Source organism: Musca autumnalis, unplaced genomic scaffold, assembly GCF_047663935.1.
Source record: "Musca autumnalis isolate F117 unplaced genomic scaffold, ASM4766393v1 scaffold_1, whole genome shotgun sequence".
Lineage (NCBI taxonomy): Eukaryota > Metazoa > Arthropoda > Insecta > Diptera > Muscidae > Musca > Musca autumnalis.
In genome coordinates this window covers 145,312,729-145,338,768 of record NW_027411644.1, presented here as the reverse complement: position 1 = coordinate 145,338,768, position 26,040 = coordinate 145,312,729, and the positions used below count along the sequence as shown (strand labels likewise).

At 36.1% G+C, this 26,040-nt stretch overlaps 1 protein-coding gene across 2 annotated transcripts in view; it reads left to right on the top strand.

Annotated features, from left to right (window-relative positions):
- Positions 1–333: 333 nt before the first annotated feature.
- The window catches only part of Cpsf73 (cleavage and polyadenylation specificity factor 73), a 46,698-nt gene continuing 20,991 nt past the window's right edge, over positions 334–26,040 (top strand). The window contains exons 1-6 of one of the 2 annotated variants that reach the window (XM_073957082.1): positions 334–468; positions 526–589; positions 1,332–1,429; positions 1,482–2,511; positions 19,258–19,519; positions 19,667–20,125. In XM_073957082.1, the coding sequence (XP_073813183.1) occupies positions 404–468; positions 526–589; positions 1,332–1,429; positions 1,482–2,511; positions 19,258–19,519; positions 19,667–19,827 (1,680 nt within the window). In that variant the 5' untranslated portion in view covers positions 334–403 and the 3' untranslated portion in view covers positions 19,828–20,125. Of the gene's footprint in view, positions 469–525; positions 590–1,331; positions 1,430–1,481; positions 2,512–19,257; positions 19,520–19,666; positions 20,126–26,040 lie in introns of those variants that run through there. The other variant, XM_073957073.1, reaches the window with a different exon arrangement.

The window sequence follows — 26,040 nt, the reverse complement described above, 5'->3', positions numbered from 1 at the left end:
AAAATCAACGGCGCCATTGCTAGTTGAAGCACCCTGTTGTTGCTCAGCGTCATTAGTTCGATTATTTCTTTATTCTTTTATCAGAAATGACGCCCAACTTTACTAAAACGTTGGATGTGTTTTCGGCTTAAGTCGACGACGACGGACGACACGAAACTTCAAAACAAACGTTGAATGTATTTAGGACATACAAATTATTTTGATTTTTCGTCAAAAAAAAAAAATTCTTATGAAATTACAATTACCAAATACCCAACTCAACTGTCTCAACTCAACTGTTTGCAACACAGCTGGCCAATACTGGCAACACAGCTGATAATTGGACTGTCGAATTACATATCCCTATACAATTGTTAATTGTTAAAAAGCCGGAGGAAGCCTTAAGTCCGTATCGCCAACCAAGATGTCCCAAAAAAATGATGGACATGTTCCAGCTGAAGAAAGTGATTTGCTACTGATAAAACCACTGTAAGTCAAAGTGAAATTTGTGTCATATTATAATAAAATAATCTGATTATGTTATAGCGGTGCTGGACAGGAAGTAGGCCGATCGTGTATAATGTTAGAGTTTAAAGGAAAGAAAATAATGGTAAGAAAAGCATGCGGTTATATAGAGGTCAATTTCTTTGTGCCTATAATGAACATTGGCAATCTTGAAGCCTATTAATTAATGTTCGGCTTAACTCTAGTCTAGTAAAAACTCTCCGATTTTCTTGAAATTTTGCAGTGGTAGATATTGTTGCGCTGATCACGGGAATATAAAATTTTCTTGGGGACGGACCCGGTTACCCGGTTATTTGACCCGAAAGTCCGGGTACCCGCTAGACCCGGTTCTACCGAACCGATTTTTACAAATGGGTATCGTTGGAAATACCTATCCAACAAGTGGTGACATGACTGGGTTATTCTTATCGGTTCAGAAGTTATAGCAAAAATATCGATTTTTGGACCCGGGTTTTTCCATAAAACCCTCAAAAAGTCGGCACATTATGGGTTCTCAACTAATTCATACCATGTTATAGCTCATACTTTAACCTTTCCAAAATGATACTATTTGTTGTTATATCTTCTTTGGATCCAGAGATGCATCCAATGATAACATTCTTCTGCCTTAAGATTTTCACCTCTGGGGTATGTCCAAAAATCGGTTCAGTAGAACCGGGTCTAGCGGGTACCCGGACTTTCGGGGCAAATAACCGTGTCCGTCCCCCAAGAAAATTTTATATTCCCGTAATCAGCGCAAAAATACCTACCTCTGGAAAAATTTAAAAAAATCGGAGAGTTTTTACTAAACTAGAGTTGTTCCTAATATTCTTGTCGTTCTTACATAGTTGGACTGTGGAATTCATCCCGGATTGTCAGGAATGGATGCGCTGCCATATGTGGACTTGATTGAAGCCGATGAAGTAGATCTTTTGTTCATTTCGCAGTAAGTATTATTTTGGAACTAATAAAAGATATTTCTTTATATTAGAGATTAGTTTCCATTTAGACCACTGTGGAGCATTGCCTTGGTTTCTGATGAAGACCAGCTTTCGTGGACGCTGCTTCATGACACATGCCACAAAGGCTATATACAGATGGATGTTATCAGATTATATCAAGATTAGTAATATATCCACCGAACAAATGCTTTATACGGAAGCTGATTTGGAGATGTCCATGGAAAAGATAGAAACGATTAATTTTCACGAAGAACGTGATGTCATGGGTGTCCGTTTTTGTGCTTACAATGCTGGTCATGTTCTTGGCGCTGCAATGTTTATGATAGAAATAGCTGGAGTGAAAATTCTGTACACAGGCGATTTTTCGCGACAAGAAGATCGCCATTTAATGGCCGCAGAAATACCAAATATGAAGCCGGATGTATTAATCACGGAATCCACGTACGGAACACACATTCACGAAAAACGAGAAGACCGAGAAAATCGCTTTACATCTTTAGTGCAGAAAATAGTGACTCAGGGCGGGCGATGTTTAATACCAGTATTTGCACTAGGGAGGGCACAGGAATTACTATTAATATTGGATGAATACTGGTCACAGAACCCCGAACTTCACGACATACCAATTTACTATGCATCGTCCCTGGCAAAGAAATGCATGGCTGTTTACCAAACATACATAAATGCTATGAACGATAAAATTCGTCGTCAGATTGCAGTAAATAACCCATTCGTATTTCGTCACATATCAAATCTTAAGGGTATCGACCATTTCGACGATATAGGCCCGTGTGTAGTAATGGCATCTCCCGGTATGATGCAAAGTGGGCTATCAAGAGAATTGTTCGAAAATTGGTGCACTGATCCCAAAAATGGTGTTATAATTGCTGGCTACTGTGTTGAGGGGACACTGGCAAAAACCATACTTTCGGAGCCAGAGGAGATAACTACGTTATCTGGACAAAAGTTACCTCTAAACATGTCCGTTGATTATATTTCTTTTTCTGCACACACAGACTACCAACAAACAAGTGAATTTATACGTCTACTAAAACCCCAACATGTGGTGAGTTTAACATTTATATGCAATTACAATATATTAATGCTTAATTTTTAGCAAATATTTATCAAAAATTCCACTACTTGAGCTTATTTGTCTTATATACGAGTTTTGTCCAACGCTGAATGTATTTTTTATGATAACGGGGACGTGAAAAATTCACAGTGGGTTGAAATCACAAAAAAAATGAAATTAATTAGAGAAGAATAATTTGGTAGTCGAAAGTCTACGACTTTATCAATATTATAACGTAACGCCGTTTTGTACATATTAAGGGATAGTGGAGGCATTTTTCGGAGCACTAGGTACCATCAAAATGAAGTATTTTTAATGTTTTTTGATAAATGTCTTTCTTTTTATTAAATGTAAATACATTCTTTTCTTAAATGTTCTAATATGTTTAATTACAATGTGTGTAATTTTTTGAGTCATGGTTTATTAACCGTATTCTGACACCGCAGCGTGATAAAAGACCCATAATTAGAAGACACGTGGCCCATCGCATACCCTCTCACTTCAACTTTCGCAGTTAACAAAGACCTGGGGCCAGGATGTCAAAAGGGATCATTTTGTCAGGCTCTTGTCTTTAAGAGTAATAATTGTGAACACATATAGTCCATTCAACCTCAATTTGATTATTTAATTTGAAATTCGAAACATTTCACTTGTAATTTGAGAATTCCAATTGAATTTCGAATTATTTCATTTGTAATCTGAGAATTCCATTTGATATTCGAATTATTTCATTTGTAATTTGAATTTTTTCATTTGTAATTCGAATTATTTCATTTGTAATTCGAATTTTTCCATTTGTAATTTTAATTTTTCTATTTGTAAATCGAATTTTTTCATTTGGAATTTCAAATAAAGAAAATTCCAATTACAAATGGAACAATTCGAATTACAAATGAAATAATTCCAATTACAAATGAAAAAATTCAAATTACAAATGAAATTATTCGAATTTCAAATGGAATTCTCAAATTACAAATGAAATAATTCGAATTTCAAATAAAATTTTCAAATTACAAATGGAATAATTCGAAATTCAATTGGAATTCTCAAATTACAAATGAAATGTTTCGAATTACAACTGAAATTATTCGAATTACATGTGAAAATGGTGTAGAAGAGTTTGCCTGACTTTGAGAAGACTTTATAGCCTTAAACCGTTAGGTAAGGATAAGGTTAGGTTTGGGGATGTGTAGTCAATATATATATATATATATATATATATATATATATTCAATCCCACGGCAGCGGGTTCTTACGTACCGGATTGACCCGAAACCAAAAGTGTTTCGGCCAGCGGCTGCCAACCCAACAAGAATGCATGCATGACCATAGGTGCTGTCACGCCAACGATTCAATTCATGTAGCCTTAGGGCACTACGTGCTGCTTGACCTTTGATGCTAAGCCTCGTGGGCAAGAGGTTTAGCATCGCGTTCAGAGCTGCTTGTGGTGTACTTCTAAAAGCTCCAGTTATCAGGATCGAGGCAGCCCTTTGCACCTTGTCTATGTTGCCAGAGTTCGATTTATGTCGAAGCGCATGCCACCAGACAAGACATCCTTAGGATGGGTCTCACCACAGTATTATACAACGAGTGTATAATAGCTGGATTTAACCCCCAACTTTTCCCAATCGAATTCTTACATGAATAGAGTGCGATCATACCTCTCTTCGTCCGTTCCTCGACGTTCCTTTTCCATCTCAATTGAGAATCCAGGATTGTACCTAGGTATTTGGCCTCAGGAGATAGATGTAACTGCACTCCATCCAATGTTGGTGGTATGAAGTCGCCGAGCTTACGCTTTCTGGTGAACAATACCAGTTCTGTTTTCGTTGGATTTACACCAAGGCCATTTGTGGTGGCCCAACGGGACAGCTTTGATAAGGCTCTTTGCATAAGCTCCGAAATTGTGGACAAGAATTTGCCAGTTATTAGTAGAACTACATCATCCGCGTATGCGACAACCTTGATGCCCTGATTGTCGAATTCCGCCAAAATATTGTTTATCACAAGTAGCCACAGCAGCGGTGATAGTACACCTCCCTGGGGAGTACCCCTAGTTACTGTCTTCCTTGTTGTCAACTCCCCAATGCTGGAATTAATGATCCTGCTCTCCAGCATTCTCTTTATCCAGCAGATCAGGGTTTCCGGGGTGTTGACCGCTCTAAGCGAGAGATGAATGGATTCAAGTTTTACGTTGTTGAAGGCTCCTTCTATATCCAGGAAAGCCGCCAAGGTAAAGTTTGAATTCTCCATGTTTCTCTCAATGAAACCCACGACCTTATGAAGAGCAGTTTCGACAGATTTACCTTTCATGTAGGCATGCTGCGAATTGCTCAGCGAAGCAGTGTCTACAAAGCTCCTAATCTCCAGATCGATCAGTCGTTCGAGTGTCTTGAGGAGAAAGGAGGATAGGCTAATAGGTCTGTAGTCTTTCGGTGCAGAGTGACTGGCTTTCCCCGCCTTGGGGATATAAGTTACCTTTACCTCTTTCCACAGATCTGGTACGCAGGAAAGAAACAAACAGGCCCTAAAGATCTCCTTCAGAATTTGGTATATCTGCGGTGCGGCAAAATGAAGCATCGCAGGAATTACTCCATCTGGACCAGGTGACTTATAGGATTTGAATGTACTTACTGCCCACTTTATTTTGTTTCTGCTTACAACCTTATCAATGAGGCTCTCGTCCACTGACTCTTGGACTTGGAAGTTTTCACATTCAATGTGAAGGTTACTGGCGTCCGTGCAGTCAGGGAAGTGGGTCTCAGCTAGAAGGTTTAGAGTCTCAAGACCTGAGTCTGTCCACGTGCCGTCCGGTTTTTTGACACTACCAATGGATTTGGGGTCCTTCGAGAGTATCTTACGGAATCTGGCAGCGTCATTTACCCCTTCTACAGACTCACAGAAACAAACCCATGATTTCTTTTTGGCGCGCTTGATTTCACTCTTGTATTTGGTGAAACTCGCTTTATACGATTCCCAGTCACTGTCAAGTTTCGTCGAGTGCGCCCTGTTGTACAGCTTTTTGGTGTTTTTCCGCAGTTCGCCAAGGTCCTTGTTCCACCACACCGGTTGGGATTTCTTCCCGGGATAAGTTAATGGACAGGCATCCTTATGGCAGCGAAGAAGGATTTCTGTTAGGTTGGACACCTTACTGTTAAGCTCAGCAACTGTTTCTATCCTTCCGGAGAGTGACAGTTGATGGGTTCGTCAGATCAGTGAACCTGCCCCAGTCCGTCCTTCTTGGGTTCCTATAAGGATTTTGGCGGACTCCGTAGAAAGAGATTTCAAAGTATATACTCATATGATCCGAAAAGGAACATTTGTTGGATACCCTCCAGTTCTTGACGACAGAATCATCTAAATTTGACAGGGTTAGATCAATGACCTCCTCCCTGTCTCTAATTTTAAAGGTAGGGTCGTTTCCTTTATTACATATTCTTAGATTGTAAGATAATATAAAGTTGAAAATCGACTCACCTCTAGTGTTTGTATCTTTGCTGCCCCAGTGAAAATTGTGGGCGTTGGCGTCACATCCAGGATAACGTTACAAACACCCAGGTTCTCCTTTAGCAGCCTGTGTACCCCCTGATTTGGTGGATCAGGGTCCTCATATGGCATGTAGATTGAGGACAGGAGAGTGGCCTTCTCTCTGCCGTTCTCCAGTCGCACCGTGCACATGTCTCCATTACTATAATTAGATAGAAAGATTAGATTATGGTTCTTCCTACCTACCACACAGGTCCTCACCTTGTCCCCTTCGGACGATGCGAAGACCTCGAAGTTGGCATTGTTCAGTCCAGAGACCTTATTTTTATATATATAAGGTTCCTGGACTAGAACAATGTCTACCTCTGAGTTCGTGAGGGACAGGAGTAGTTCGGCGGCAGCTGCTTTACAATGATGCAGATTAATCTACAAAATGCGTAGCACCTGCCGCCTACCTACTCAGTCGTAACCGAACCCATCCTGAACCAAAAGTTCAGTTTTCCCTCACGAACCTTAAGGTACTCCTCTCCTGAGGAGTCTATCGCCATCTTGACATCCATCCCTCCATTCTCCTTACATGGGGTTAGACTCATTACAGTCCAGTCCTTAGTAAGGAGACCTGGGTTCTGGAGCTCCAGCATCCTCAGCAGAAGTTCCTTATCCACGGTAGGTGGGGGAACCCATGCTGGGAATACCTTCCTAGACGGAATCTCCGTAATAGACACCGCAGCAATTTTTGCCCCCTCCCAAAGTTCATCAAAGCCATTAACGGTCTTCTTAAGGTACTCTTGCGAGCTTCTGTTGAGACATTTAATGACTTTAACTTCCTTATAAAGGAAGGCGCCACCAAACTGGCGGTCACCCTGGTTCGCCTCAGTGGACACAATGGCTAAACGAAGCCGAGTCTCGGAGAGCAACCAGTGACTCGCTGTTTTTCTCGAAGGGGTCAGCTCGGTCGATGATTGCAACTAGGAGCTCGTTATCGTTTGCCACCGTGGCCGTTTTGGCGTAGGGTTTCCTACGTCCTCGATCACGTGCCTTGGTAGCAGCTTTTCCTGAGGTGGACGCCTTCTCAGTACTGGTGCTACTTCCCTTGGCTTTGTGAGCAAGGACACCAGCATAGGAGTCCGCCGTGTTGACCGTCTGGGAGATCATCGTCTTCTTTGGCGAAGGCTGTGGGTCTTCTGAAGAGCGAACCCGCTTCACAGTCTTTGACTGCGAGGACTTGTTCGTCTTCTCCGAAGTCGATGGTGTCCCAGTCGATCCACCCGTCGTTACTCCCGAGTGGTCTTAGACACCTTCTGTTCGTCCGCTTTACCCTCGTCAGTTGGGGTAGGATCCGGATTAGGGACAGTCACCTTCTCCAGTTGACTACTCTTACGAAAATCATTTGGTGTCGGATTATGCCCCTTATCCTTTTCCAGTCCTTTTTACACCGTTAAATGTTAGAATACTTTTGGCTAATTCATTATTAATGTCCGTATTAAATTATGACATTGAAGTTTTTTCAGGAACGTGGTCTTACAATCTTGATAGGATTGAACTAATAGTGCTAAAAAATTTTAATATATATTTTTCAGTTGGGTATCCATGAACATGTTCGTGCCTTCCAATTAACATCTGTTTTTCTTGGTTGCAATTGTCGGGATTACATTAATCTGCGTACAGTTCTTCATTTTTACAAAATAATAAGAACTCAACAACCTCTAGCTTTGGTTCGAGAGTTCTCCTTTATTAATTCCACAAGCAACATACAAATTTATGTTCCATTAGTTCGAACTTCTGCTATTGAACACTCTTACCTAGTACGTGTTTATCGTGTATGGAACTGTTTTCCAAGATCGCTAAGAAAATGTTGCTATTCTTACTCCACCTATAAGAAGTTATTGAAATCACATTTTAATGGTGAATTGAATACATAAGTTTTAGTCATTGCTATGGGATCATTTATTTTTTTATTTATAATTTTACAATAGTTAGTTTTTTTTTTTAATCTGTCTATTCTATCACAGTTTAGCACTATATTACATGTATAATTGGCCTTAAATGGCTTCCTTTGTATTGAATGTAATAAATTGAAATGTAATGTACCTTAGGTCTAAAGGGGTGAGTACATAAGCTGCCTTGCCTGCTTACCTTGCTTGCTTCTGATAAAAGAATAAAAAAGAAGAGGGCAACCCAGTTCGAAATTTGTTCGGCCTTCAGTATTCTTTTATTTTTATTATGTCAGAAATGAAGCAGCAAGGCAAGGCAATCAGGCAAGGCAGCTAATGTACGTCTTGTCTGCTTGCCTTGTTTGCTTCTGATAAAAGAATAAAAAGGAAAAGTCGAGGTGGCTTATGTACACAGGCCTGTAGTAAATAACTTTCTAGAACATACGAACTCTGTAGAAACGGTTCTTAGTGGTCAAAATAGCAAATCAAATGTGATTTTTAACCTCTTTTCTCGGTCCCTGCTCCATAGATACTAAACGGTTCAAAATTCAAGAAAACAATCAACCACAATATTGTAGCAAAGGCACCAATAAACAACTTTCTGGAACATACGAGATGTCTATGACCGGTTCTTAAATGTGAAAATAGCCAAAAACTTTTGAAAATATTCGATTTTTATACTTTTTTCTCCGATTCCGGTCCACAGATACCGAACCGCCCAAAAATTAAGGATACAGTCAACAACAAAAATGTACATAAGATTTCAATAAACAACTTTCTAGAACATAAAAAGATTCTAGGGACGGTTCTTCTTATTAACCATATTCTGACACCGCAGCGGGATAGAAGACCAAAAATAAGAAGACACGTGTCCCGGCGTTTTTCCCTATCAATTCAACTTTTGCATTTGAGTTCGTTTTGTTTATCGATTGAATTATCGTGATCACGTTTCGAGCTATGTTGAGGAGTTTTTGGGTGCCCCTTCCAATCATTTGTAAATGCATGTTTTTACAAAATTGTAAGAAATTGAATCCCGGAAATGCTTTGTGCATCAAATCACGTTTCCACGTTTTGGGTCGCTGATTTATGATCGTTCATTTGTTGTTCGAGTAGCTAGGTTGTGGAATAATCTTCCGATTAGCCTGCGTAATTTTGCTAATTCGCCTCATACTTTCAAGCAACGTTATCTATTGTATCTTCGTAATCCACATTTATTTGAATAGTAACATTTTGATTGTCACAGTAGAGGGTATAGTTGTCAATATTACTATGGACTTAACTTTTTAATTAATTTGCTCTAGTTAATTTAATTTACTTTAGTTAGACTAAATCATTAAAACTAAAATATGAACAAAAAAAAAATAAAAAATAATCAAGTTTTCCAAAAAAAAAAAAAAAAAATAGCACTTAAACTAGTCCGTACAATACAAATAAAATAACACATACCCCCTGTTTACGCCGGATTTCCCCAACTGGCAACCCTATTTCCATTTTTCTATGATCCGAAATATTTGCATTCGGCATCCCTAATTCTGCCCAGAATTGTGTTTTGTATGCTCTCATTCTCTCTCTGAATTGTCATACTTAGCCTTTCCTTATAATTTTTCTTGTTAATAAATCACTTGTTAACTAAGCATCAACCAGTACTGTTGGTAAGCAATCGTTCTGTTTCACTAAATTCAATGAAGAAGAACCATTACTGTTCTTATTTCCAAATTCTAATACATCACATTTTCTTTCCTTTTTCAATTTCTATATTCCTTGGTGGATGAATCTTGAGGAAAATATTTCCACTACTGAAATATTTTCATTCTAGTGAGAACACCCACAATTGGCGTTTTCATTTTGGTTCTAATCGAGCCGGATTGCGAGTTTTTGTTGCTGAGATTTCATCAAGTTCATCTTTTCATTCTATCGTCATCATTCCATTCTACATTTCTTCGATAAAAAGGTAAGTTTGTGCTTTGTATATTCGATTCCCTAAAGTGAAACAATAGTGCATACATGAAGTGATATTCAAGTCCAAAATTCAAGTGCGTTTTGCCGTCGGCAATTTGATTTTTCAATTTTATTTCGGGCACAGTGTTCTGAATTCAACTCCCAAATTTCTCCAAAAATTCAACTGAGTTTCCTGTAATTAAAGTCCAACATTTAATTACACTGTGATACAAAAGTGGACAAAATTTTTTTGCAGGATTTCTGATGCACAAATTCGGTTTTGTGGGAGTCCATAGAAGACGAAAATACCTTTGGTTTCTTTGGGTCACTTCGGGTTTTGATTTTATAAGGGTATATGTAGTGAAAAATGGGGTTTCTTGGATTTTCAAATTTAAACGGACATTACTTCTTTTTTCCACATCCGATTTGCACACACTGTTTTTCATTATAAAGGGGAGAGTAAAGCCTTTCGAACAAGCCATAGATTTTTAAAATCGGTTAACAAATGGCTAAGTAATAGTGGTTTAAGTGTGACAAAAACGCATTAAAAACAGTAAAATGTTTTTCTTTGTGCTCTAGGCTGCGTAAACGACACCTAACAGTACAATTATTTACTGTTAACAAGTAGGAAATTTAGTTGGCTTTCCAAAATGGGAAAATCCAACGAAATCGGTTGAAAAATTATTGCGTTATGGCATTTTTTGTGTTTCAACTTTTTGGTTTTTTTCATATTTTCGGTTGTGGAAAAAAGAAGTAATGTCCGTTGAAAGTTGAAAATCCAAGAAACCCCATTTTTCACTACATTTACCGTTATAAAATGAAAAACCGAAGTGACCCAAAGAAACCAAAGGTATTTTCGTCTTCTGTGGGCTCCCACTAAACCGAATTTATGCATTAGAACCCCTGCAAATTTTCACTGTAGCACAGTGTTATTCTTTCAATTCCCAATTAATTTGTTCAGTTTAATTGTTTCGAAAATTATTATTTTTCCTATTGAAGTAATAATTTTATTAAATTCAATTCTCCTATTTCAATTTTATTTCATTATTTTTTATCCATCGATTCATTTTTTGACTCGTGACTGTGCTGTCTGCATAACATTTCTTCTTTTCACTTTGTCGCGAGAGCATTTCAATTCAATTTCTATTGGTTTGTTGGTGTGTTTATTCCAGTGTTCACCAGCGAGCCCGTACTGAGAGCAACTGAGCATACATTACCGTGTGTTTTGGATTGAAAGTTACGATAATTTGCTCTCAGTAGCAGCTCGCTGGTGAACACTGGTTTATTCCTACCCATCCACATTCGGTCAGTCATTACAACAGCAGTTGTTGTTGGTAAAGACCCAACCAGCATTGCAGTCTCTTTACCAGCAGCACTGTTTTTCATACAAACAACCACACCGACATTCATTCCATTTATTCTCGTTGACCGCTGTTGAGTCGTTTATTCGTTCAGTCAACAAGCAGTGATCTATTTCATGGTTTCACTCAACAGTGATCAAACCGTTCTCACTGCGATTCTCTTCATTTATACGTGCACCCTACAGCAAGCCCGTTTACATGGTCGCACTATAACTTGTTGTGACATATACATATTGTTATATATTAACGTATATATACAAGTAAGGGGTCGAGGCATTTCATTCCTGTCAATTTATAGTGCACCATATTACCGCTAGAGGACACAGCTAATATACCTAAAATTGCTGAAAAATCGTATTTTTTTCACTATTTCTTCCAAATATTCTGTGGGTGTGCGATTATTCTGCATTCCTTGAATATATTATTCAATTCCACAACCCGCCGTAACCTTTTGTTCCATTTTCCGCCGACAGGTGGCGCCCCGTATATAAGAAAATACCTCCAAAAATTGATTTACCATTATTATTTTCCATTTTTTTCGGGAATTTCGGTAATTCTTCCGAGAATTCTTCATAATCGACGACTTGATTTGTTGTTCCGAATAGTATTGTCGCATCCCGCCGCTAGGTGTCGCTACACATTAATTAAAATAAGCGAAAATCCTTGATTTTTTCAGTATTATTCCAAACTTTTTGGGATTTTCGTTATTCTATCCGAACAGTCTTTAACATTTCCATTTATTCTTATTGTTCCTGATCTCTATTGCTCCATTATTCCGCTAGGGGGCGTTATATAAATACAGAAATAACTGAAACACTTTCATTTTTTCAAATTTTTTGTGATTTTTTCCATTTTTTTCGAAGCAATTTTTGTCTATGCAATTTCTGTGGCCTGTTGCGAATTTATAGTGTGCCCAACGTCCGCAAGGGGTTGCTTATATTAAGAAACTGGTCTGTATAAAGTCTATTGTTCCATTACTGAACGATTTCCTCCTGGCTCTTCGATACTTTCTGGATTCTTTATCCAACAATTGTGGTTCCCTGCTCGTATCCTGCCTTATAGTGTATTCCGAAACCTCTAGAGGGCAATTTTTATTCCAGAAAATACTTTTAAAATCGCCAATTCCTCAATATTTTCCGACATATACCCGAATTTTTCCTATTTTCTGAAAAATTAACGGGAAAAGATTTGCCCAGAGTTTCCGAAGTGCTTATTTCTCCAATTAAAACGGAAAGTTTCTGATTTCTGAGGAGACATCGATATCAGTTTCCTGCCTTATAGTGTATTCCGAAACCTCTAGAGGGCAATTTTTATTCCAGAAAATACTATTAAAGTCGCCAATTCCTCAATATTTTCCGACATATACCCGAATTTTTCCTATTTTCTGAAAAATTAACGGGAAAAGATTTGCCCAGAGTTTCCGAAGTGCTTATTTCTCCAATTAAAACGGAAAATTTCTGATTTCTGAGGAGACATCGATATCAGTTTCCATTGGAAAACGAGAACATTGCTTTTTCTCGCTTCAGTTTCCAATTCAAATATTTCCTCCGATACGATTTCCAGTATTTTCAATCCTATTCCTAATTTATCCTAAGTGTTCGTCGTACGTTTATATCTTCTGGTGATCGATTCCTTGACATTCACGAAATGGCATGTAATGCGTTCGCAGGTTCACTCAGTCGTCTTGAACAGTTCTGTTCTGGCGTGACTAGTGGCATTATCCCACTAACTTCAGCTCAGCTGGTTAAGATTCACATAAGCGAGGTTGAATCTACATGGGCTGAAGTAAAATCCGCTTTCGATGAATGTGTTGAATAACATAGAAATACTAATTCCCTTAAGGTGAACAGAAATTCCAAAACGCGTCAACCATTTATTCCACATGCTTGACGAAATTGAATACAGTTATGGGCGATTTTCAGGCCCCAAGCATATCTCCGAGCCTAAGGGTTCGAGATATTTCGGTTCCTATCCGAAGCAACTGTTCTATTCCGAAGTGTCGCCTATGTTCCACAGCTTCCCACACAATCCGAAAGTGTCCTACATTTATTTCGTTGGATCCACGACAACGTTCGGCAAAGATAAAAGAAATTGGTCTTTGCTGTAACTGTTTCTCCAAGACGCATCGTGTGAGCAATTGCCTTTCCAAGAGTAAATGTATCCATTGCCAAAAGCGACATCATGTCATGCTCCATGATGATTCTAGTAACACCTATTCATCAAGTCAACTACATAGCACAAGTTCCGATCCTGCTTTGAATGTCGACTCCACTGAAATTTCTGATTCTCCAATACAGTCCACTTCTTCAAGTGGAGGCATTCAAACATTAATTGCAAATTCCGAAGTTGCTCTGGTAGGCTCTGATTTGGTGAAAGATGTTCATTCCGGTGTTTCTTTTCCAGTTTCTACACTTATTTGGTTCAATCCCAAGGAACCCTTCACTTCCGAGAGGTTTCTTTGCACATCCAATCTTTTGTTCCTGAATAGTTTTCCTGGCAGTGTTCCTTTTCCAGTTCCTGCATTCATTGATTCCAATCCAAATGACCCCTTCACTTCCGAGAGGTCTCCTTGCACATCCATTTTTCCATTCCAGGATGAGTTTCCTTCCGGTGTTACTCATCCAGTTCCTGTACTTCGTGATTACGATGCAGAGCGGCCCTCCATTTCCGAGAGGTCCTCTTATGCATCCGTTGTTCCATCCCAGGATGAGTTTCCTTCCCGTGTCACTCATCAAGTTCCTGTATTCCATGATTCAAATCCAAAGAAGCCCTCCACTTCCGAGAGGCTTCTTCGTGCATCCATTATTCCGTTCCAGAACATGAATTCTTCTGGCTTAATGGAGTATGATAAATCCATTTCAAAACACATTGGTTCACAAGATGAAATTCCATTTCATGGGTATTCTAAATCCGATTCAATAGTCATCTATTACAAGGATAAGATTCATATTCGGCACTATACGGAATATGATAAACTTATTCCAGAACTTATTCAGTTGACAGGGACATTTCTAGCTAAGTCTCTGTGCTTCAATAAAAGTCACTTCGTGCTGACAGTCGCCACTAATGCAAATATTCTACCAAATACATTCCGACTGGATTCCGATTTGTATTTGTTCCATTTCGGCAATCAGACTCCAAATTTTGGGATTCAATATTTCCAAACTCTCCTCCAAAATTGAGATTCCTCCAGAAAGAATCCATTATCCTCATACCCAAATTTCGTCACTCCAATCATACTCCATTCCAGATAATTCAATATGGCAACCACCCAGGTGACGTAATCCAATTCCAATTACAAATCGGCAAATTGTTTGTCGTTTGTAACCCGTACTTGGCTTTTCGCATGATCTTTCAATTATCTGGTAATATTCCATTCCAATATCCTGGTGCAAGCATCATTCTGTGTAAAGTACTTTGTAGAACATATTCGAAAGAAGCTGCAACTCAATTCGAATCATTTACCAGTCCTGTTTTACCATCAGCTTTACGGGTACATCATCTGACTCCAGATTGGATCAGGATTCATAACCATAGCAGTTATTCTCCATTCATGGATGCACATCTTCCCGGCTGTAGTCAAGTTCCGAACACGACGATCTTTTTTATGTTCTATATGCGAAAAGCTAAGCGTACGTCCGTAGCCACTCTCCTGTGTTATTCCAATGTAAGTGTTGCTCCAGTGGAAACACTGTCCGTTCCTGAAGTAATTCATGCATTAATTCCATACAGATGCAAGTTTCCTTCTTCCTTTTTGTTGTACTACTTCCAAAGTACGACTCCAGAATTCTATTTCAGAGAAAGATTTTCCGTATTGTTGTACTATTTCCGAAGTACAACTTCAAAATTATCTCTCTATTATCCATTCTCTATGCATTTGTACTTACTCCGAGGTACCAATTCGACATATTCCAAGGAAGCATTTGCCGTATTGTTGTACCGAAGTACAAATTCAAGTTTTCAACGAGGATTTCCTATGCTTTTGTACTCATTCCGAGGTACAAATTCGAAATTCTATTCCAAAATACTATCACTTCATCCTATGCGTCGTAAGCACTATTGTATTTTCCTCCCTACAAAGCACAAACTTCCTTTCCAGACATCCACGTACGCAATATTCCGAAGGAGAGCTGCCAATCGATACTGCATTTCATTTCCTCACCTTGGAAGCACCATGGCAGAGCGTTTCAAATTTAAATTCTTTAGTTTTAAGTTCAAAATTTTAATTATTCATTATTTAATTATAGTTCTTAATTTTTTCTTACGCATTGAGAGAATACACAGCGCAATTTCAGAGTTTTTATTGCAGTGGTACTGCAAGGGGCCCGGGATGTTTACGCCGGATTTCCCCAACTGGCAACCCTATTTCCATTTTTCTATGATCCGAAATATTTGCATTCGGCATCCATAATTCTGCCCAGAATTGTGTTGTGTATGCTCTCATTCTCTCTCTGAATTGTCATACTTAGCCTTTCCTTATAATTTTTCTTGTTAATAAATCACTTGTTAACTAAGCATCAACCAGTACTGTTGGTAAGCAATCGTTCTGTTTCACTAAATTCAATAAAGAAGAACCATTACTGTTCTTATTTCCAAATTCTAATACCTCGCATTTCCTTTCCTTTTTCCATTTCTATATTCCTTGGTGGATGAATCTTGAGGAAAATATTTCCACTACTGAAATATTTTCGAGGCTCACGGCAAGAAACCAACCGCCCTTCATTCTAGTGAGAACACCCACAATTGGCGTTTTCACCCCCATTATTACATGTATTCTTTTTTTATAGTTTGGATTTGCCGAACAGATTTATAGCGTTCCGGTTAACTTAAAGTTAAATGTGATGATTGAATTTCAAGGAGAAGCTTCTTGGAATTAACATTCAATGTAAAAATTATATTTTTTTGCCTCCAAATTGGTTTATTTTGCGTTTTCAAATCCATCAGATAGTAAAAGAACACATGTAATAATGGCCCATATAATAATTTAATGGTCAAAACATATGCAACTGAACCAAATCGCAAGGAAAAATCTTCAATATTTTGTAAAATATCATTTTTATATGATTCAATCAATTCCTTTTATTTTGGGAAGTCTAAAGGCCCCGGCACATACGGTCCGTTGAGTGTCGTGTTACAACAACCACATGAAAAATTCGAGAGCAAACTTGGCATCACATACACATTTTTCATGCAGTTGTTGTTTCTAACGCGCGACGCGACTCACAACGGACCCTATGTTTGCCGGGGCCATAAAAGTGAGTAATATTTTTAAACTGACATCAGTCATACGTACTTCATCGGTGGGGTGGCGGGTCATAGGGGAGAATCATGAACATGGATGCAAGAGTCAGAAACTTCGGAAGTAATGGAAATTCCTTCACCTTTTAGTTTTCGATTTAATAACATTCAGAGTTTAGAGTGCAGTTTTATCGTTTAGATGTAGTTTACACTATCTATCAATGTCATATGACACAAAATAAAAACATTCCATATCTACCCATGCAGGCAATGTGGAGACGTAATTTTATTACAATTTTGCTGGTGTGGACGCACAAAGTAAATGGCGTAAGGAAAATCCCCAATATTGCACATATTAGCGACTATATAATGATGGAAATTTTCATGTCATATGACATTTACATATAGTGTAAACTACCCCTTATTAATAAAAATCGGGTGCCTAATTGCGGTAACGAGAGAGAGAGAGACCTGCCAAAACAACTTTTTGGTATACAGACTTTCCGGCAGGCATTTGATTTTTGTTTCTAAATTTGTACTGCAATGAAAGAGAAGATAAAATTTGCTATGATTTGAATGTATACTAGTCGTTAAACCGCTTAATTTTCATTCATATTTTGCAGTTTTTTCTAAAAAGGTTTGGATTTTTAATACATTTTTAATTTTTTATTTTTCCTGTCATAATTAATTTATTTCGATAAATTCTCTCATTTGTTAGAGATGGTACACATTTTATCGTCGTTCTAAGAGTAATTTAAATAGAAAAATGTTGTTCGTTCTCAAAGTTTTGTATGGGAAATGAAGTAATTATATCGTAATTTGTGTTCGAACAACGAATATAGAGCGAATTAGTCTTAGTATGAACAAGGCATAAAATAAAATAAAATAGATATTTCAAGAAAAGACCAGTATTTTTCCATTTCATATCAACTAATTTTGCATGTCTTTTGGTTGAAACTTCCTTTAAAATCAGCAAACAAAATGTATGAAAACATGAACTATGTTGGTAGGAAGTATGTACCATGTCGTATCAACGGATTAATTCGTATACGTAATTGTGAGAGCGAACAACATAATTAAAGTGCTGGTATGAACTTGGCATAAGTAAATGTACGATTGGTGGTGCGAATAGGTTTTCATAGTTCGATTTTTTCATTCTCGAGCAAATAGTCCCGGGCCACACTACAATTATTTCACTGAAATTTTGATATGAAATGATGCGTCTCTATATCGACGTCCATAGTAGAGTAAAATCATAAAATTGCTGTAGTGGGGAATTCGATTTAAGAACACCTAATTTCATGAATTTTTGTTTTCTATTTTCAAAATTAACGAGAGAGAGACCTGCCAAAACAACTTTTTGGAACAACTTTTACAAGAAATGTAACTGCAATTAAAGAGAAGACAGAATTTACTATGCTTTGAATGTATACTAATCGTTGAACCGTTTACTTTTCATTCATGTTTTGCAGTTTTTCTAAAAATGTTGTTTGTTTTCATAAATTTTTAAATTTTGTGTTTTTTCTGTCATAATTAATTTATTTCGATAAATACTCTCGTTAGAGATGGGACATATTTTATCGTCGTTTGGAGAATAACACTATGCAACACTGAAATGCAAACAACTTCTAGTATGCATTTTTTTAAAGTACATATTGAAACTACAAAAAACCTACTAGAGTTTTAACCTGTCAGGTCCAGTTCGGTTTTTATGGCCTCATCTAAACCGGACTAAGACTACAGTTTTTTACATTTATCTGACCTTTATCTCAGAAACGATTTGGAAATTGAGTTAGTAGAACTTATCTTTTGAACAGACCACATAAAAAATCTCCATCTAGGGCATCAAAATCGATAAAATATAGAAAATTTTACATAATTGCTGAAATTCTGGTCAGTATCAGCTAAACTATTGGGAGTTGAACCAAGTAACATTTTGCAAAAATATTCCAAATAAAGTTCTCAGCAATTCTTCGGAACATTTTTAAACTCTAAAATGCTTACTTCATGTTGTTTCAGTGGTATTTTGCATCATATCTTTTACAACACGTATTTCAAACACAGTTCACACCAACAGTTTATTCTCGCATTTCCGATTTCACCACATTATTGACTTATTTATTAAATGATCGTTGAAAAATATACTAAACACAACGTGATAGAGGCATTTTATAACAATGACATGTTCTGAAAAATTGTGTATTACATTCCAGCTAATATTTTTCCAAAAGAAAACATTAAGAAAAAATTAACGGGTTTGGATACATGGTGCGAAATGTATACAAATTATGGAAATTTTTGATATTTTATAAAATTTGAGGCACTAAATGTTGTTTTTCGAGTTTATTACTTCTCCAAATATTTTATTTTTGTCCTTATCTACAAATTGGATCTGACACAACAAAACCCAACTAGGGTTTTTGTCTTTGGGGTCTGTACTTTCAAACAATCCTCGGTTAAAATTGTTTGCACAATATTACCTTAAAAATGTTGCACAGTGTAATTAAAATTGAACAATGTACAAAAATCGTTCTTCGCTCTCAGAATTTTGTACGGAAAATGAAGTAATTAATACATAATTTGGGCTTGAACAACGAATAGAGAGCGAATTACCGTCAGTATGAACAAGAAGTCTGGGTCTCGAATCGGGAATGTTTTCCTATTTTGTTATCGTAGTAAAAAATGTATGATTCTTTCAGGAATATTCCTGGAATACTAAATATTTTTGCACAGTATTTTAAAAATTGTAAATTAATGGACGTGATAAATTATTATTCTAGGTACTAGTTCATGGCGAACAAAATGAAATGTCGAGACTGAAGATGGCACTACAAAGAGAGTATGAAGCCGATCCGAATAACGATATTAAGTTCTACAATCCACGCAATACACACTCTGTGGAACTATATTTTCGAGGAGAGAAAACAGCAAAAGTAATGGGCACTTTAGCTGCATCTAAGCCAGAGTTAGGAAAGAAATTGTCCGGAGTACTGGTTAAACGGGACTTTAAATATCATCTGCTTTCAGCTTCGGATTTATCCAGTAAGTTTTATTCTTTGAACTACTAAAATGTCAGTAATATGGCTATAGATGGGATTATACCCGGTATTTACCCAAAACGTGGGTAAATACCAGGTAAATACCAAATAAATATCTTTTTTGCGTGTTTATTTTTGTTTTTTCTGGCAGACAGAAAATCAAAAAGAAACCAAAAAGGCGGTAAAACCACGCGGACTAAACATTTTATACGTCAAATCGGTCGTTGGAGTTGCTTGTGCGAAACAGTTAGCGAAGAATGCAAAAATTATAGCTTTTTCGAGGAGGACGCAAATCTCAAGATTATCCGCTGAAATCGTGGATTAATCCATCTGATATTTATGATTTTCTGCAAGAAGACATACAACAAACTGCTCTATAAGTTGTCAAATAACGAAAATATGATCTCACAAAATATGAGGGATTTACCAAAATATGGACCTAAATTGATCATATTTTAACTTGCCCCGTATCCAAAAACGGTAATTTTATTCATAGTCATTTAAAATTTGGTAAAACACTGCGTTTTTGCATTTAGTTTCATGATTTTAGTTTCTGTATTTTATACCCACAATTTGGGTAAATACCCGGGTATGTACGCATTTCTACCCAATTTACTCATTTTAATGGGTATTTACTATTTGGGTATTTACCCATTTCCCATCTCTAAATATGGCAGTATAATACTTTTCTTAATAAATACACATTTTTGTTCGAGCTTGAGGTCTTGATGTTTTCTTTATTCTTTAATGATTTTTCCAATATTTCGGAATTAATTAATTTCCATCTTCAGGGAGTATTGATCTACAAATAAAAACAATGTACGACTTATAATCTATATCACAGCATTTGTTACAAATAAATAAAGATTGTATAATTACAGAAAAATAAATAAAAATGTATAATCACAGAAAAATATAAATAAATCTTACGTGTAAATAATAAAGCAAACTTAAAAACTAGCGTAGTATGTCTACCATCGTCAAAATTTAGTATTGCACTGATTATTATTTACGAATTGCTCGATCGTTTTTCTGTGTTAGGTATCTGTAACAGTATGCTGTATTGTCGGTGTCTGTTTTGCTGTTTATTCGTTTTGTTGTTGGTAAGCTGTTTATGTGGAGCATTTCAAGTGTAAGTCTTTTGTTGTAATGACTCTCTGCTTGTAGCACTCTCACTCCATCGATGTTGGGTATGTGATTATGATGTTTGCAGTGTTCGGCAAGCGCTGTTTTTTGTGTTACATTTGTATTCCTTAGCTTTATGTCGGACTTGTGTGCCGACATGCGTGTTTTAAGCTTATTTTTGGTCGTACCAACATATAGCTTACCACAATTTTCTTCAGTATTACCTCCACATTCAATTTGATAGATCACATTATTTCTTTCCATTTTTGGTATCTTACTTTTTACTTGGCTGAATATTGTTTTAGTTGTATTGTTTGAAGTATGGGCTATTGTATATTTGTTGTTGTCATACATATTCGATTTTTCTAATCTTTCTGATATATTAGGTATATATATCAGTGATTTGTAAATTTTTGGTGATTTTTCTTCTGTAGGTTCTTTTATATTTTTCGGTTTATATTTATTCAATAATGAGTTGGTTAATTGGAGTGGGAAATCATTCTGGGTAAGTATTTTTCTAATTTTTTTCTTATTTTCAGCGTGGAATTGTTTATCGCTTATATTCATTACTCTATTTATTAGGTTATTTGCCGTATTGATAATGGTTCTTTTTGTATGTTTTGAGTGGAAGTTTATAAGCCTCCCTGAGGCTGTGGGTTTCTGGTACCAATTTAAGTTTATTTTGTTGTCGAAATTTCTTATAATTAATGTGTCCAAATATGGAATTTTCCCGTCAATTTCTTTATCCAGCGTAAATTTTATGTTTTTATTAAAGTTATTCAGCTTAGTCAATGTTTCTTCTATTGCATCTTCCCTTACTATTGCAAAAATGTCATCCACGTATTTCGTCAGTATTTTTGGTTTTGTTGAAAGTGATCCCAATGAAGTATCAAGTAATGATTCCATCACTAAATCTGCTATAATGGGGGACGCAGGGGAACCCATAGGTAGTCCAACTTTCTGTTTATACAATTTCTCTTCATATTTGAAGTATCTGTTCTCTTTAATACAGAATTTCACAATGCTCAGGAACAAGTTTTTTGGTATTTTAGTATATTGTTGAATGTCATTCCATCTATTTTCTATTATTTGTAATCCTAAATCTACAGGTATGCTAGGAAACAACGAGACCACGTCAAAGGAAACCATTTTTTCATTCTCGCAAATCGTCATATTCTTAATCTTATCTCTAAATTGCACCGAATCTCTTATGTTATAAACTGAGTTTTTTGTCAGGTTTTTAAGTATATTTACTACGTATTTGCATAGCTTGATTGAAGGCGAGTTTATCGATGAGCAAATTGGTCTGAGGGGGAAACCGTCTTTGTGGATTTTTGGTAATCCATATATCCTTGGCGCGGTAGCTACGTCTGTCTTCAATCGTTTTCTCTCCATTGTTGTGATAATTTCGTTTTTGAACAATTCTTCCACTAATTCATTATTTTTCTTTTGTAAACTCGATGTTGGATCTTTAGTGATGCGCTGATATGTCATCATATCTGATAATAATATTTTCATTCTCTCTTGATAATCCTTTTTCTCTATAGCTACAGTTACGTTGTCTTTATCTGCATTTAATATTAGAATGTCTTTGTTGTGCCTAAGGAATTTTCGTGTTCGTTCCACTGAGTTTATAATAAATTTGTCTCTTGTGCTTTCTCTCATTTTGTTTGTATGTGTTTCGATCATTGTTGTTAGTTTTGTTCTTCCAATTTCTTGTTGTTCCTTGTCGTCGTTGCTCTGTATAATGTCTTCGGCGTCTGCAATGAATTTAAAAAGAGGAAATTCTGTCTTTGTTGTTGGTAAGCAGTGTTTGTCTCCAAGCGAGAGTAACCATTTGACGTCGTCAGGGAATGTGGTATTTGTCTTGTTGATGAACCAGTGGTCATTTTGTTGTAGATTAAGTTCTTTGGTTAGGGTTTTTTGAAGTTTGTTGAATTTGTGTTTATGTATTTCGTCTTGTTGTTTCTGCGAACCTGTTATAATGATATTTTCGTTAAACTGAAGCTTGATTCTTTCCTCTTGTGAAAGATTGTCGTTTAACAAATTGTTTATTGTTGTTATTGTTGCTTCATTGTTTTTTAGTTCTTCATGTTTTTGTTTTAGTATTAAATTTAGCAATTTACCTTGGAAATTTTCTATATGTGATGTCAGTGTTGTTAGAATGTGGTGGTTGTTGTAGTTGGGTTTAAAGATTTTTCGTATGTTTTTCATAGAATTCTTAATAAAGTTTGGAATAATACCAGTGTTGCGGCAACGAATAAGGAAAGTTATTGTTGATTTTATTTTTGTTGATTTGATTCGTAAATTCTTATGTTTGTTTATGTTACAGCGTACTCTGTCGTTGGTTTTTATTTTATTGTAGATCATGATTGTTTTATTTTTTATGCCGGCGGGCTCTCCGTTTTACTAAATGTTTCTTGATTTTATCGACCTTTCGAATTTCTTAATAAATACACATTTTTGTTCGAGCTTGAGGTCTTGATGTTTTCTTTATTCTTTAATGATTTTCCAATATTTCGGAATTAATTAAATTCCATCTTCAGGGAGTATTGATCTACAAATAAAAACAATGTACGACTTATAATCTATATCACAGCATTTGTTACAAATAAATAAAAACAATGATCGAAACACATACAAACAAAATGAGAGAAAGCACAAGAGACAAATTTATTATAAACACAGTGGAACGAACACGAAAATTCCTTAGGCACAACAAAGACATTCTAATATTAAATGCAGATAAAGGCAACGTAACTGTAGCTATAGAGAAAAAGGATTATCAAGAGAGAATGAAAATATTATTATCAGATATGATGACATATCAGCGCATCACTAAAGATCCAACATCGAGTTTACAAAAGAAAAATAATGAATTAGTGGAAGAATTGTTCAAAAACGAAATTATCACAACAATGGAGAGAAAACGATTGAAGACAGACGTAGCTACCGCGCCAAGGATTACCAAAAATCCACAAAGACGGTTTCCCCCTCAGACCAATTTGCTCATCGATAAACTCGCCTTCAATCAAGTTATGCAAATACTTACTACGTATTTGCATATACTTAAAAACCTGACAAAAAACTCAGTTTATAACATAAGAGATTCGGTGCAATTTAGAGATAAGATTAAGAATATGACGATTTGCGAGAATGAAAAAATGGTTTCCTTTGACGTGGTCTCGTTGTTTCCTAGCATACCTGTAGATTTAGGATTACAAATAATAGAAAATAGATGGAATGACATTCAACAATATACTAAAATACCAAAAAACTTGTTCCTGAGCATTGTGAAATTCTGTATTAAAGAGAACAGATACTTCAAATATGAAGAGAAATTGTATAAACAGAAAGTTGGACTACCTATGGGTTCCCCTGCGTCCCCCATTATAGCAGATTTAGTGATGGAATCATTACTTGATACTTCATTGGGATCACTTTCAACAAAACCAAAAATACTGACGAAATACGTGGATGACATTTTTGCAATAGTAAGGGAAGATGCAATAGAAGAAACATTGACTAAGCTGAATAACTTTAATAAAAACATAAAATTTACGCTGGATAAAGAAATTGACGGGAAAATTCCATATTTGGACACATTAATTATAAGAAATTTCGACAACAAAATAAACTTAAATTGGTACCAGAAACCCACAGCCTCAGGGAGGCTTATAAACTTCCACTCAAAACATACAAAAAGAACCATTATCAATACGGCAAATAACCTAATAAATAGAGTAATGAATATAAGCGATAAACAATTCCACGCTGAAAATAAGAAAAAAATTAGAAAAATACTTACCCAGAATGATTTCCCACTCCAATTAACCAACTCATTATTGAATAAATATAAACCGAAAAATATAAAAGAACCTACAGAAGAAAAATCACCAAAAATTTACAAATCACTGATATATATACCTAATATATCAGAAAGATTAGAAAAATCGAATATGTATGACAACAACAAATATACAATAGCCCATACTTCAAACAATACAACTAAAACAATATTCAGCCAAGTAAAAAGTAAGATACCAAAAATGGAAAGAAATAATGTGATCTATCAAATTGAATGTGGAGGTAATACTGAAGAAAATTGTGGTAAGCTATATGTTGGTACGACCAAAAATAAGCTTAAAACACGCATGTCGGCACACAAGTCCGACATAAAGCTAAGGAATACAAATGTAACACAAAAAACAGCGCTTGTCGAACACTGCAAACATCATAATCACATACCCAACATCGATGGAGTGAGAGTGCTGCAAGCAGAGAGTCATTACAACAAAAGACTTACACTTGAGATGCTCCACATCACTGATGGGCAGAAATGCTCTGCATCACACACAAAAGTGTAAAAAATACATGAGTCTCTCGCAATTTGCCCACCATTGCTCCACATAAACAGCTTACCAACAGCTGAGCAAAATCGAGAGAGAGGCAAATTTAAGAGAGAATTAATATTTAATTTTTCTTGATGTTTCAGTACTTATTTCAACATTTTTTAAAAATTAATGTTGTCTAAAATCGTCCACAATGCAAATTATTAAAAAATATAAATAAAAAATTGCATAAACTTTTAATTGTTTATGGTTCACAAAAAACTAAGAGTACGTTTTCACAATTTGGCTGTGTGCTAGCACACAGGCGTGCTCACCCCTACTTGAGATGCTCCACATAAACAGCTTACCAACAACAAAACGAATAAACAGCAAAACAGACACCGACAATACAGCATACTGTTACAGATACCTAACACAGAAAAACGATCGAGCAATTCGTAAATAATAATCAGTGCAATACTAAATTTTAACGATGGTAGACATACTACGCTAGTTTTTAAGTTTGCTTTATTATTTACACGTAAGATTTATTTATATTTTTCTGTGATTATACATTTTTATTTATTTTTCTGTAATTATACAATTTTTATTTATTTGTAACAAATGCTGTGATATAGATTATAAGTCGTACATTCTTTTTATTTGTAGATCAATACTCCCTGAAGATGGAATTTAATTAATTCCGAAATATTGGAAAAATCATTAAAGAATAAAGAAAACATCAAGACCTCAAGCTCGAACAAAAATGTGTATTTATTAAGAAATTCGAAAGGTCGATAAAATCAAGAAACACATAATACTTTTCTTTTAATAAATATAAGCTCTGTTCCTTTCAGTGTTCGAAAATAAACACTATGGTATCGTACCGTTCTGAACCGTACCAAGGTGGATAGGTACACTACGATAGTGTACCGCTCCGGAACACAAACACTAAAAAATATTTTAGTGATACTGTACCGGAACACAACGATAATCGTAGTGTACCGCATGCCGGAGCACTAAAAATCGTACTGCTCCGACTGCGGAGGACTAAAACTCGTAGTGTTCC